Here is a 12,811-nt window from a genome sequence, read left to right on the forward strand (position 1 = left end):
AGGATTCTTTCAATGTAAGCAACCATGTCTACCGTTCATATCCCAGCCCTGCAGCTTCAACTTATGATTTCCTGGTGTCATGATGCTATAGGTATGAAAGACTGAGATGGAATGGATGTGCAGAATTATTGCCTTTTACCAGAATAGCATTACTGCTGTCACTTTGGAGCTGTTGCTGTGCCCTAGGGAGAGCCCTGTAGTCAGTATACACTTATAGAGATGATCGTTAAATCCAGGACAACTTTAAAAAAACACTACATTTTCTTCTCTGCCAAACTACATGACAAAGGGAACATTTCCCTCTCAATTCTTCTTTTAAAATGGGGAAAATTGAAAAGATTTATTGGCTAGCAGGGCTGCTTTATGTCTTAAACTTATCATTAATATTCCAATTTTTCTTGAGATTTCGATTGTGCGCATGTTTTAAAAGATAAAAATGGAGAGCAAATGTTGTATTACAGCAGCATTATTTTTTTATTTGAAGAGTTTATCCTCTTCTGTTTTTTAAGCGTGTTCTGGAATCCTGCACATGGGTGGAGATATTCAGTATCTAGGATTTTAATTAAGAAACCCTTGATGCGGAACTAGTGTTAGAGATAAGAAACTCTTTTGTTACTGCTATGCCATACTATTTTGGAGTTCAAGACCTACTACATACTACCCCTTGGAGTTAAGACGTACTCCAAGGGGCTCAATCAACTTATGTTTGGGAAGTTACTTGTGCAAACAAAGAAACATAGTTATCTGTTTGGAGTTCAGTACTACCTGCTGCCTAATAACCTCTGGCTGCTCCTGGACCCATTAACAGGCCTTATATGCAGACCAGGCTCCAGGAGCCGACAGAGAAGCTTCAGAAGCGACACTGAATGCATAGCTGCAGTTAGTGTAGTCAACCTCACCATAAACTTGTATTGGCAATATCAGAATAGGGAATACTGCCCTCTTCTGGTCATTTCTCAACATTTTGTTTTCTACTGGCCTATTTGTGAAGGATGCTCCTACACAGAGACATGTAAGAGAGCAAGGTGTTTGGAATGCACTACTATCTGAATCCTGTTCACTGATATAAGGTTAGATTCTTCAATTAAGAATTACAGAGTCTATGACAGTACTAACTGTATAATACCATAATTATGACAGTATCTCTGCTTTTGGAGCACATTTTTCGTACAATGGCAGTGAATAGTTAGCCGCATCATGAGGGTTCCAACATGAGAGCTCCACTACTGGAGTTTTTGCTGTCTGCAGTATTTGCATTGTTTGTGTGCAGGTGTATAGAGTGTCCTTTAGGAACTATTTATCCAAATTCCTAATTTATATCTTGAAACTGTTACCATTTCTGTTGCACCTGACAGGCCCTCTTGAAGCGGGGGATTGTGGAGATGCTAATGACTTGTGACAACAAGGACGGCCTGAGTTCTGGGAGTCTTGAAGGAGGTATGTTGCATTTGTATTTTTTTCCCTTCTCTTGTGTGTGCCTTTTTTTATTTTTTATTCTATTTATTTATTTAGTTATTAACTTTATCGTTAACATACAACACATTCCAACAACAAAACAAGCCAGTTGGACGTTACATCTTCCCTTAAAAATCTGTGTAGTCATGATACAAAATATAAAGAAAAGATATACATTATCCAATCACACATTTGGTTGAGTACCCCGTGCATACAGCTTTTATAAAACCTACATTGGTTGTGTTCCTTCGAGGGTCATCAATGGTGCGTAATAAACCCGCAAGAGTACTACATCAAGACAGTCAAGTAAAATTGCAACAGTTATACAGTCTAGTCAGTTACACATGTGCGTTCATAAGTACCACTTATTAATGTATGTGAGGAACTAAAGGATCCCACCTGATTCCCAATAACACCATCCCCTAGTGCCCAGTTGTAATGATAGTTCATGTATATCTACTCAGCTGCGTCTTTCTGATTTTGTGCCCATTGCAGAAAAGGCTCCCAGATGTCACAAGGCCTGGAGGTGGGTGGCATGAGCTCCCAAAAGTAGATAGCTGAATGTTTCAGCAGCGAGCCAGCCCTCAATCGATGGCAGTCTCCTCCCACCCCAACACAACGCCACCTGTCTTTTAGCAAATAAAAATAGCAGAGCATGCAATTTACGTGTTTTTGGTAGAGTGTCTTTAACAAACCCCAATAGTCCTATAATGGGAGATGGCAAATCGGATCTTCCGACTATTTTACTCACTGAGGTAAATATCTTAGTCCAATAATCTGTTAGTTTCGGACACTCCCATGCCACGTGCAAAAACGTGGCAGAGGAGAAACCACATCGCCAGCATCTATCATCTGCACGGAGCCCCATCCCATGGAGACCAATAGGTGTTCTAAAAAATCTGTGCAGAAATTTGAAATGGATTAATCTTAACCTATAGTTTGGAGACAGCTCAGTGAGCTCCCACAACAGAATTTCCACTGGTCCTCGGTTAGTGGGGAGGGTAGTTCATCTTTCCAGTATTGCAGGGATTTGGGGCAGACTATGGGGGCCGAGTCCTGCTTGTGCTTATAGATCCGTATTACCAGTTTACAGGGGGATGGGGAGCCTACTAAATTCTCCAGAGCAGGCAGCACCGGTGGAGCCCGCGGGAAGTCACTGCTAAGAGCTCTACATGCCGCGCGGAGTTTATGATACAAGAATAGCTCAGAGAAAGACACATCCCGGTCACCCTTTGCAGAAGGAGGAGTCCTGACTGTATTATCAGGAAACAAGTCAGCAAAGGTATGAAGGTGCAACTTTTGTACAAGGGATTTGCCAATCCCATCTGCGACACATGGTAGCAGTGGGTTTTGCGTCAGTGACAACGACGGGGCATCCAACATCGGGACACCCGCCCTTTTACGCAGCTCCTCCCACGCTCATCTCAGCGTGCCTGCGGTATCTATGTCCACCTTTGGGCGGCTATCTGGTTTACAAATAGCCACTTTAAGCGGGGTGGGCGCAACTGCGTCGTGCTCTACCGCCACATGAGGCTGGAAGGGTGTCGGGTGTACCCTGAAATGTAAATATTGTGCCTGAGCACTCAGCGCATATAGACGCATATCCGGAGCCCCCATGCCTCCCTGCCGCAGCGGGAGTGTTAGCATGTCTCAGGATACCCTTGCTTACCCACCCGCCCACGCCAGCGTGACGAGATGTGACTTGAGAGTGTTGAAAAAATGCGACGTTAGAGGAATCGGAACGTTTGCGAACAAGTACAAAAACTTGGGTAGGATAACCATTTTGGCTAAGGATAGGGGAATTCTCCAGTATTTAGGGTGTCTTTCATAGATTCACATGCCTGAATCATTCACCGTCGTCGGAGTGGGAGTCCCACGGTACATAAAAAAGCAATAATTATGCATACAATAACCCAAAAACCTTGGTAATGTAAAACCAGGAAGTAAAATAGCCTAAGCTATAAGAAAAAAGCTTCCACACCTCTGACTATCACAGTCATTATATACAGTCCAAACTGCAGCCAATCAGGCGACAGCACCCACCAGAATGTTCTCCTCAGAGGCTCAGGCTCTCAGATTTTCTACCGCACGTCGTGTGAAGGGAGTCTCCCTGAGCTCTGCTCAGTACTTCACAGTTTTTTCTGTTTTTTTGCTTACTTCATGATGTCAACTTCTAAGAGGTCTCTCTTTAGGCCTTGTGAATCCTGTGGGAAGCTCCGGCTTTTCTCTGAAGATCCTCACAAGAAGTGTATCTACTGCCTCTATCCGGATCATGAGGTGAGGGATTGTAAGATCTGCAGGACCTTCCCTCAGAAAACCCTCAGGGATAGAGAAGGGCGCCTGCTTCTGTGGCTACAGAAGATTAAGGACAAGGATAATCCTTTATCTGAGGAAGAAAGTGCAGCCTCTGGGTCGTCTGTATCCTCCAGAAAGCGGATGGCTGAAGAAGACTTATCATCTCCTAGGGCAAAGGTGTTGAGAAAAGTTCAGCCTTCTAAAGGCTCCGGCTTGTTTTCTTCTACTTCTTCAAAGAAGGCTTCTCCACCTTCCAAGTCTAAGCCTGCTACGCCCCCAAGGAAGTCAGGAAAGTCTCTGGCACCTAAACGACTTCCTGACAAGGAATTACCTCAGCAAAAATGCCGTAGTCGACGGCGGCGTCGTTGACGGCCCCTTCGTCGACGATTATCATCTCTACATCAACGTCGACGGTTACATTCTCGTCTCCGAGACCAAATATGATTATGACCTCTGCTTCGTCTCCGTCGACGCTGGTCTACGTGGCTGTTAGACCCATCTCGTCGACGAAGGAGATTTCATCTCTCGTCTCCGCTCCGTCGACGGTAAGGACAAAGAAGATCTCTTCAGTAACTGCAGCGTCGACGGCCACCTCGTCGACGAAGACTTCCTCGTCGACGGCCACCTCGTCAACGAAGACTACTGCGTCGTCGACGGCTGCCTCGTCGACGAAGACTGACTCGTCGTCGACGAAAATTGCCTCGTCGACCAAGATTACATCGTCGTCGTCGACCAAGATTGCCTCGTCGACGGCTCACATCTCGTCGACGAAAGTTGCCTCGTCGTCGAAGACGGTTTCCTCATCAGCACACATCTTATTGCCGCCATCGTCGACGGTCCCTCTCTTGTCTTCCTGTACAGATTTGCAGGTTTGGACTGCAACATCTGCTTCATCCATCCAGCCTTCGACGGCGGCTTCTCTACTACAGTGTCGTGGCTCCTCATTGGAAGCCCTGTCTCCATTGAAGCTGCCAGAACAGTTATTAGATTCTGAAGAGGAGGATGAGGAGGACGAATCTGGAGAGGATAACAGATTCCGCACTGCAAGTAGTCCATCAGAACTATTTATTAAATATCAGGATGATGACCAGGAGGAAGAACCAGGTACTGAGCCTCAAGCTCCACCTCCTGTCACAGTTCCTTCAGCACAAATGCCTTTAGAATTGCTGAACAATTTACAATATATATTGCAGGACTATTATCAACGCTTTATTGGAAGTTTTCATCTCCTTATGGAGAGGACAACAAAGAGATTTCTCATCCCTATGGAGGCAAAAAAAGATGACTGCTTTCTTTACGATTTTAAGGGCCAACCGCGAAAACAGATCAGGACAATTCCAATAATAGATTTTATCTGGAAGGAAGGCTTAAAAATCATGGCGACACCAAATTCTCTTCCAGCAATCTTGCCTCGGTTGGACAAAAAATATAAGGCACCAAGCGATTCACCGGCATGCCTCATCGGCCAGCCTAAAGCTGACTCTGTCATCGCCCAAGCGGCGCAGAGACGGGCCAGGAACCCCTCGTCTCCTATATCAGCTCCGCCTGACAGGGATGGCAGGCGGTTGGATTTAATTGGAATAAAGGTCTCCACGATGGCTGCGACGACGGTTCGGGCTGCAAATTCCATAGCCATATTAGGGAGATACGATCGACAAATGTGGTCCGACATCTCCACCCACATTAATATGCTGTCAGAGACTTCCAAGTCAGAGGCCTTGAAGATTTTACAGGAGGGAGAATATACCTCGGCTGAAATCATCGACACAGACGTGGATGTGGCATCTACTGGTTTTAGACAATTGGCGGGTGCAGCAGTATTGAGGAGACAAGGTTGGCTGAAGTCAACATCTTTCCGTCAAGAGGTCCAAACAAAGATCATCGATATGCCGTTCGATGGAGAGTCTCTGTTCGGACAACATGTTGATGAGGCCCTTCAGGCTGTTAAAAAAGATACAGAGACGGCGAGGTGTCTTGGTAGCCTGCAGTTTCGTAAGTTGTCTTTTCGTGGTGCCAAAGGACGTGGATCCTTCACCAACGTTTTTTATCAAACCTCCCAAACTAATCAAAGATTCCAAAACTACAGGCAGCAATCTTATGGACAGCGAAGTAACTCTTATTCGCAGTCAAGAAGGAAGCAATCCTTTCGTGGACGGGAGTCCAATAAGAAATAATGAGGTCAGCCAACTGCCACCATTTCTGCCGTTGCCCCATACAAGAATTGGAGGAAAAATATCCCACTTCTACTCGAACTGGTACAGAATTACTACAGACAAGTGGGTTTTGGATATAGTAGCCAGAGGTCATGCTCTGGAATTCACAAAAATTCCCCCAAACTCTCCTCCCAAAGGACCACCTCCTGCTCATCTCAAAGATCTATTTTCCCAAATAAATCTGATGATCCGGAAGGGAGCAATCGAAAAAGTCCCTCTGTTACAAAGAGGAACAGGATTTTATTCGAGATTTTTCCTCATCCGAAAAAAGTCGAGAGAATGGCGCCCTATTCTCGACCTTCGCGCCCTCAACAAACTCTTAAAGAAGCTATCCTTCCGAATGTTAACACTTCAAGAAATTCTACAATTGCTTTCGGCGGGGGATCACATGGCCACCCTCGACCTCCAAGACGCTTATTTTCATGTGCCGATCTTTCCCAGACACAGAAAATTTCTATGGTTCAGAGTGGCTGGCAGAGACTTTCATTTCAGAGTCCTTCCATTTGGACTCCGTTCAGCACCCCGGGTATTTACAAAGGTCATAGCGCCAGTGACCGCACACCTTCGCCTGCACGGCATTTAAATTTTCCTGTACTTGGACGACTGCCTTATCATGGTGAATTCTTTCCAAACAACATCCTAACATGTTCAAAAGTGTCTGCTACTTTTCCAGTCTACTGGGTCTGTCCATAAATTTCGAAAAGTCTCATCTGACTCCATCACAGAGAAAGACCTTTCTAGGAGCAACACTGGACACAAAACTGACCCACGTCCTGGTCTCAAAAGAGAGACAAGTCAAAATCTGCAACCTCCCGCGCTCCTTGCTGTCAAAAGAGTGCGTTTCAGTCCGTTTGTACAAGTCCTTCCTAGGAATGATTTCTTCTTGCATTCCTCTGATTCCCAACTGCCGTTACAGAATGAGGCCACTGCAGGTGGAGCTCAACCTTCAATGGCTCCAGATTTCGGGATCGTTCGAGGACATCGTTCGCATCACTCTTCGGATGCAGGAAGCCTTTCATTGGTGGAGCAAGATGGAGAACTTAAGAGAAGGATGTGCATTTCTAGTCGAAATGCCGGATTTCACCATAACCACAGATGCTTCCCTCGAGGAAAGGGGGGCGCACCTTCAAGGGATGACAGTCAACGGTAGGTGGACTTTGGAACAAAAAAGGTGGTATATCAACCTTCTAGAGTTATGAGCCATATTCTTGGCTCTAAAATCGTATCGAACCGTCATCAAAGGAACATCCATACTAATACGAACGGACAATACGACAAGTATGCATTACTTGAACAAACAAGGCGGGAGAAAGTCAGCCCTATTATCTCAGCAAGCACAAGAGATTTGGGATTGGGCGATTCGTCACAAAATCAGCCTCAAAGCCATTCATGTCCCAAGAGTCACCAATGTTCTGGCGGATTCCCTCAGCAGGTCCACAACATCAAACCACGAGTGGGAACTACATCAACCATCCCTAGACACAGTGTTTCGAGAATGGGGGCATCCCGATCTAGACCTGTTTGCAACCAGCCAGAACCGCAAATGCCCATTGTTGGAAACCGGGCAACCGGGTTAGCAGTCACCAGGTTCCCAGCACCGTGGTAGCTCGGCTCGAGCGGTCGGGGGTCAGGCACCGTGTTAAGCGTACGTCACACCCTCACAATAACCATGCGTTCATCCGTTCCAAAAACGACACTACACCGTAAAAATTATGAAAGAAAGTAGTTTGTCTTTATCTTATTTTCTCTTAGTTGCAGGTTTCAAAACATACATGCAATACCATAAGACTTTTCTTGAAAGTAGCAGGTCAAATAAATAATACCACAGTGGGGTTTCAATAAATAGGATCAGGTCATAAATAAACACGGAATAAATATAGGTGCAATAAATACAGATGGCAAATAAATACAGTCAGGCAATAAATACAGTGCAGGAATAAATTAGTGGAAGACAATAAATAAAGCACCCTCAATAAATAAGGAAAAGCATTCAATGACAATTACAGATCAGATCACATTCATGAGGTAATTTGGTTTTACTTTGCCCAAGTACAGCTTGTGGTCATTTGGATGACATGGGGGGTGTCCCACCTAGATTGGTCAAGGCTGGGCCTGAACTGAGGTAGAATAAGGGTAACCTAAGGATCTGGCTCTCCCAAAATACACAACCCCTCACAGAGGTCACTGCACCAGTCTCAGTTCACCCCTGGCACTCCCAGGCTGGTTCTAACACCCCTCTAGCCCCTAGAATGGTCTTTTAGGGCTCCACGGGGCCTCAGACGCCCCCTCTACCACTTACTGCCCTTTTCACGATGATCGGCTCCGCTCGGCGCCGGGTCGACATCGCTGGGCGGCTCCGGTTCGATGTCGCTGGGCGGCCTCGGTTCGGTGTCGCTGGGCGGCTCCGGATCGATGTCGCTGGGCTGTTCCGGATGGATGTCGCTGGGCGGCCTCGGCTCGATGTCGCTGGGCTGGTCTGGCTCGATGTCGCCTTCCGGCGTCGCAGGGTCACGGTCTCCCCGCTTCCGGGTGTCTCCGGAGTGCGACCTCCACTCCCGACCTCCGGCGCGCTTCACCTCAGATTCCGGCGTCTCCGGAGTGCGATCTCCACTCCTGACCTCCGGCGCGCTTCACCTCGATCTCCGGCGACTCCGGAGTGCGATTTCCACTCCCGACCTCCGGCGCGCTTCACCTCGACCTCAGGTGACTCCTTACTCGACCTCCGGTGCCTCTCCACGACCTCCGTCGGCGCCCTCTCTCGACCTCTGACGGCTCCGGGTACGACGTCTGCTTTCTGTCAGCGCCGCTTCTCCACCTCAGGCCTCAGGTCTCCAGGCTTCTCGACGTCAGGACTCCAGGAGGACACCGCTAAACAGGTCAGGAGCTTGCTGGTCTTCTTCTTTAAGGCCTCTTCACAATATTTAGGTCCTTAAGATGGTTTTTCTGGTCTTGGTCCCACACAGGGCTCTAGGCTGGGCTTGGTCAGTAGGGACTAGCATCAAGGGTGGGTTTCTGGACCCCACTCCAAGCACTGGTTTCCACCCCTGCTACCTTACTCCGACCTCCTTCTGAACTGTTCCTCTCTCCTCTCTAGTCAGATGCCAACTGCCAACCTGAGATGGCCTCCCAACATTCTAAACTGCCTCTCACTGTCACAGGGTTCCAGAATGTTACGGAAGGTTCTAGAAATCTCCAGTGGGTTCTGATGATGTCACAGGTGACAATGGGTGGCCACCATTTTGTGTCTCAGGCCCTCAGACAGAAGTTCCAGGGTAGGGAAAATGGCTCCCTGACCCTGCATCAACACTAAAAAGTCTGGTGGTTCCCAAAAAGGAAAAATTATAACAGGGTTTGAGGCAAAAGTGGGACAAAATAAATAATAATGAGGAGGGACCACCCAAAGGGCTGACAGGTCTAACACGCGTCCCCCCCAGCTGAAAGTGGGGAGAGCTACCCAACCCCTTGGGAGTTCTCATCACTAAGGCGGAAATACCTTGAGAGACCGTCTGCATTGGCGTGGTCCACTCCAGGCCGATGTTCCACCTGAAAGTCCATTCCCTGTAGGGAGATAGACCACCTTAGCAACTTGGGATTCTCCCCCTTCATCTGCATCAGCCACCGAAGGGGTCTGTGGTCGGTCTGAACTAGGAAGTGCGAGCCAAACAGGTATGGCCGCAACTTCTTCAGAGCCCATACCACTGCAAAGGCTTCACGCTCTATTGCACTCCACTTCTGTTCCCTGGGAAGTAGTCTCCGGGATAGGAAGACCATGGGTTGATCCAGACCCTCTTCATGAGTTGCGATAACACTGCCCCAATGCCATGTTCTGATGCATCCGTCTGGACAATGAACTCCTTGGAAAAGTCTGGGGCCCTTAAGACCGGGGCCTCGCACATGGCTTGCTTCAGTTTCACAAAGGCCTGCTGACAAGCCTCCGTCCAGACTACCCGTCGAGGTTGCTTCTTGGACGTAAGCTCCGTGAGGGGGGCCACAATGGTACCATACCCCTTCACGAAGCGGCAGTAATATCCGGTGAGGCCCAGAAAAGCTCGGACCTCAGTCTGTGTCTTGGGGGGTTCCCAGGCCATGATAGCCTCGATTTTCGCCTGGAGGGGTTGCACCGCTCCCCTTCCCACCAAGTGTCCAAGGTACACTACCGACCCCTGCCCGATCTGGCATTTACTGGCCTTGATCGTTAATCCAGCTTGTTTCAGGGCCTGGAGAACAGCTTGCAGGTGACGCAAGTGATCCTCCCAGCTGTTACTGAAGACGGCAATGTCGTCCAGATAAGCAGCAGAGAAACTCTCCATTCTAGTGAGGATCTGGTTCACCAGACGCTGAAACGTGGCAGGTGCGTTCTTGAGCCCAAAGGGCATCACGCAGAACTGGTAGTGGCCCTTGGGCGTGGAGAAGGCTGACCTTTCCTTAGCTCCATCAGTCAGAGAGATCTGCCAGTACCCGGAAGTAAGGTCAAAGGTACTTAGATATTGGGCAGCTCCCAGCCGGTCAATCAGTTCATCCGCCCTCGGGATCGGATGAGCATCAGTCTTAGTTACTGAGTTCAGTCCCCGGTAGTCCACACAGAACCTCAGTTCCGGTTGGGCACCCGATGGTACAGCTTTTGGTACTAATACCACCGGACTGGACCAGGGGCTGCTGGAAGGTTCGATCACTCCTAGCTCCAGCATCTTAGTGACTTCACTGTGAATGCTGGCCTTCACCTTGTCTGTCATCCGGTAGATCTTTGACTTCACAGGTGGGCTGTCTCCTGTGTCCACGTCATGGATGCACAGGTGAGTCCTACCCGGAACAAGGGAGAACAACGAAGAGTACTGCTCCAGGACCTGGCGGCAGTCCTCCTGCTGTTCAGGAGTTAGGGATGGGGAGAGAATCACTCCCTCCACCGACCCATCCTTCTCTTGAGACGCAAATAAGTCGGGGAGAGGCTCGCTTTCCACGTCCTCTGCTCCGTCAGTCACCATCAGCAATATGACTTCGGGCCTCTCATGGTGGGGTTTGAGGCGGTTGGCATGCAGCACCCGTAGGGGCTGGCGAGGGGCCTTAAGATCCACCAAGTAGGTAGCCTTACCCTTCTTCTCCAACACCTCAAAGGGTCCTGACCAGCGATCCTGGAGGGCTCTAAGCTCTCCTGGTTCGATCACCCACACCTTCTGGCCAGGCTCCAACTCCACCGGGTGAGCATTGTGGTCGTACCACGCCTTCATCACTGCTTGGCTGGCTTCCAAGTTGTCAGAAGCTTGCTTCCACAACTTAGCCATTTGGCTCCGGAAGGCCAGCATGTAGCTCACCACGTCCTGGGGAAGCTTTCTGGGAGTTCTTTCCCATCCGTCTCTCACCAGGCTAAGAGGTCCACGCACAGGGTGCCCATACAAAAGCTCGAAGGGGCTGAAGCCCACTCCCTTCTGTGGCACTTCCCTGTAAAAGAACAATAGACAGGGTAGGAGGACGTCCCATTTCCTCCGCAGGCTTTCAGGCAGACTTCTGATCATGCCTTTCAAGGTTTTATTGAACCTCTCCACCAGACCATTGGTCTGGGGATGGTAAGGAGTAGTGAACCGGTAGGTCACTCCACACTCCTTCCACATGGCCCGCATGTATGCTGACATGAAGTTGGTCCCCCTGTCGGACACAACTTCCTTGGGAAAACCCACTCGGGTAAAGATTCCCATCAGGGCCCTAGCCACAACAGGTGCGGTAATGGTCCTCAGAGGTATTGCCTCTGGGTATCGTGTGGCATGATCCACCAAAACCAGGATAAACCTGTGACCAGCTGTAGTAGGCGGATCTAACGGATCCACAATGTCAATGCCCACCCTTTCAAAGGGGGTGCTAATGACAGGAAGTGGTTCCAGGGGAGCTTTCAGCTTCACCCCTGTTTTCCCACTGGCTTGACAAGACACACATGTCCGGTAGTAGGTGTCGGACGACACTTTCATTTGAGGCCAATAAAAGTGTGGGACAAGACGGGCAAAGGTCTTGTCTTGCCCCAGGTGTCCTGCCAAGGGGATCTCATGAGCCAACTCCAAGAGAAAGGCTCGATAACGTTGAGGGACTACCAAGGCCCGTGATGATCCGTGCATGGGTGCCTTGGGTTCACTGTAGAGGAGGCCATCCTCCCAGTAAATGTTGTAGTTCCCCTCCACGTTCCCTGCTGCCTGGGCTTCGGCCTGTCGCCTCAGTCCCTCAAGGGTAGGGCACTCCCTCTGGCCCTTGCAGAATTCCTCCCTGGTCGGCCCTCCCTCCACGTGCCACTCGGCCGGGATGGGTAGGTTCCCCAGTTCGGTAACATCCCCCTCCGCGGACTCCTGGTCCACCACCTCCGGTGGCCTATCCGTCTCACGGGGCGCGGATGCCGAGGCAGGCTCCTCCTGTCCTCGGTTCTTCCCTTGATCAGCAGCCGGCTGTGCCTTTGTTCCAGGCTCCAGCCTAAACGAACTCCCCCTCCGGGTAGTCGTAGACCCTGTGCTGACACAGGCCCAGTTAGGTGTACCCAGCATCTCAGCATGAGTCCGGTATTCCACCTCCTTCCAAGCATTATGCTCCATGTCATTCCCCAGCAGACAATCGACTGGCACGGCAGGGCTTACGGCAACTCGAAGTGAACCTGCAACCCCTTCCCATTCAAATGGAACCTCGGCCACCGGATAGTGGCCCATTCTGCCGTCAGCCATCGCGGCAGGGTGGAGTACATTGGGAATCACCTCCTCTGGAGACACCAGTTGACTACGTACCATAGTCATACTGGCTCCTGTGTCTCTCAGAGCCTCCCCTCTTTGGCCGTTGATGGTGACCCACTGCCCATACTTTGTGGTATTTGCGGGCACCTG

At 49.4% G+C, this 12,811-nt stretch overlaps 1 protein-coding gene across 2 annotated transcripts in view; it reads left to right on the forward strand.

Annotated features, from left to right (window-relative positions):
- Positions 1-12,811, forward strand: part of GLB1L2 (galactosidase beta 1 like 2) — a 1,021,913-nt gene that overhangs the window by 388,416 nt on the left and 620,686 nt on the right. For both annotated transcript variants that reach the window (XM_085647243.1, XM_085647244.1), the window contains exon 7: positions 1,356-1,437. In XM_085647243.1, the coding sequence (XP_085503369.1) occupies positions 1,356-1,437 (82 nt within the window). The remainder of the gene's footprint in view (positions 1-1,355; positions 1,438-12,811) is intronic.

This window comes from Triturus cristatus, chromosome 3_2 (genome assembly GCF_964204655.1).
Source record: "Triturus cristatus chromosome 3_2, aTriCri1.1, whole genome shotgun sequence".
In the NCBI taxonomy this organism is placed as follows: domain Eukaryota; kingdom Metazoa; phylum Chordata; class Amphibia; order Caudata; family Salamandridae; genus Triturus; species Triturus cristatus.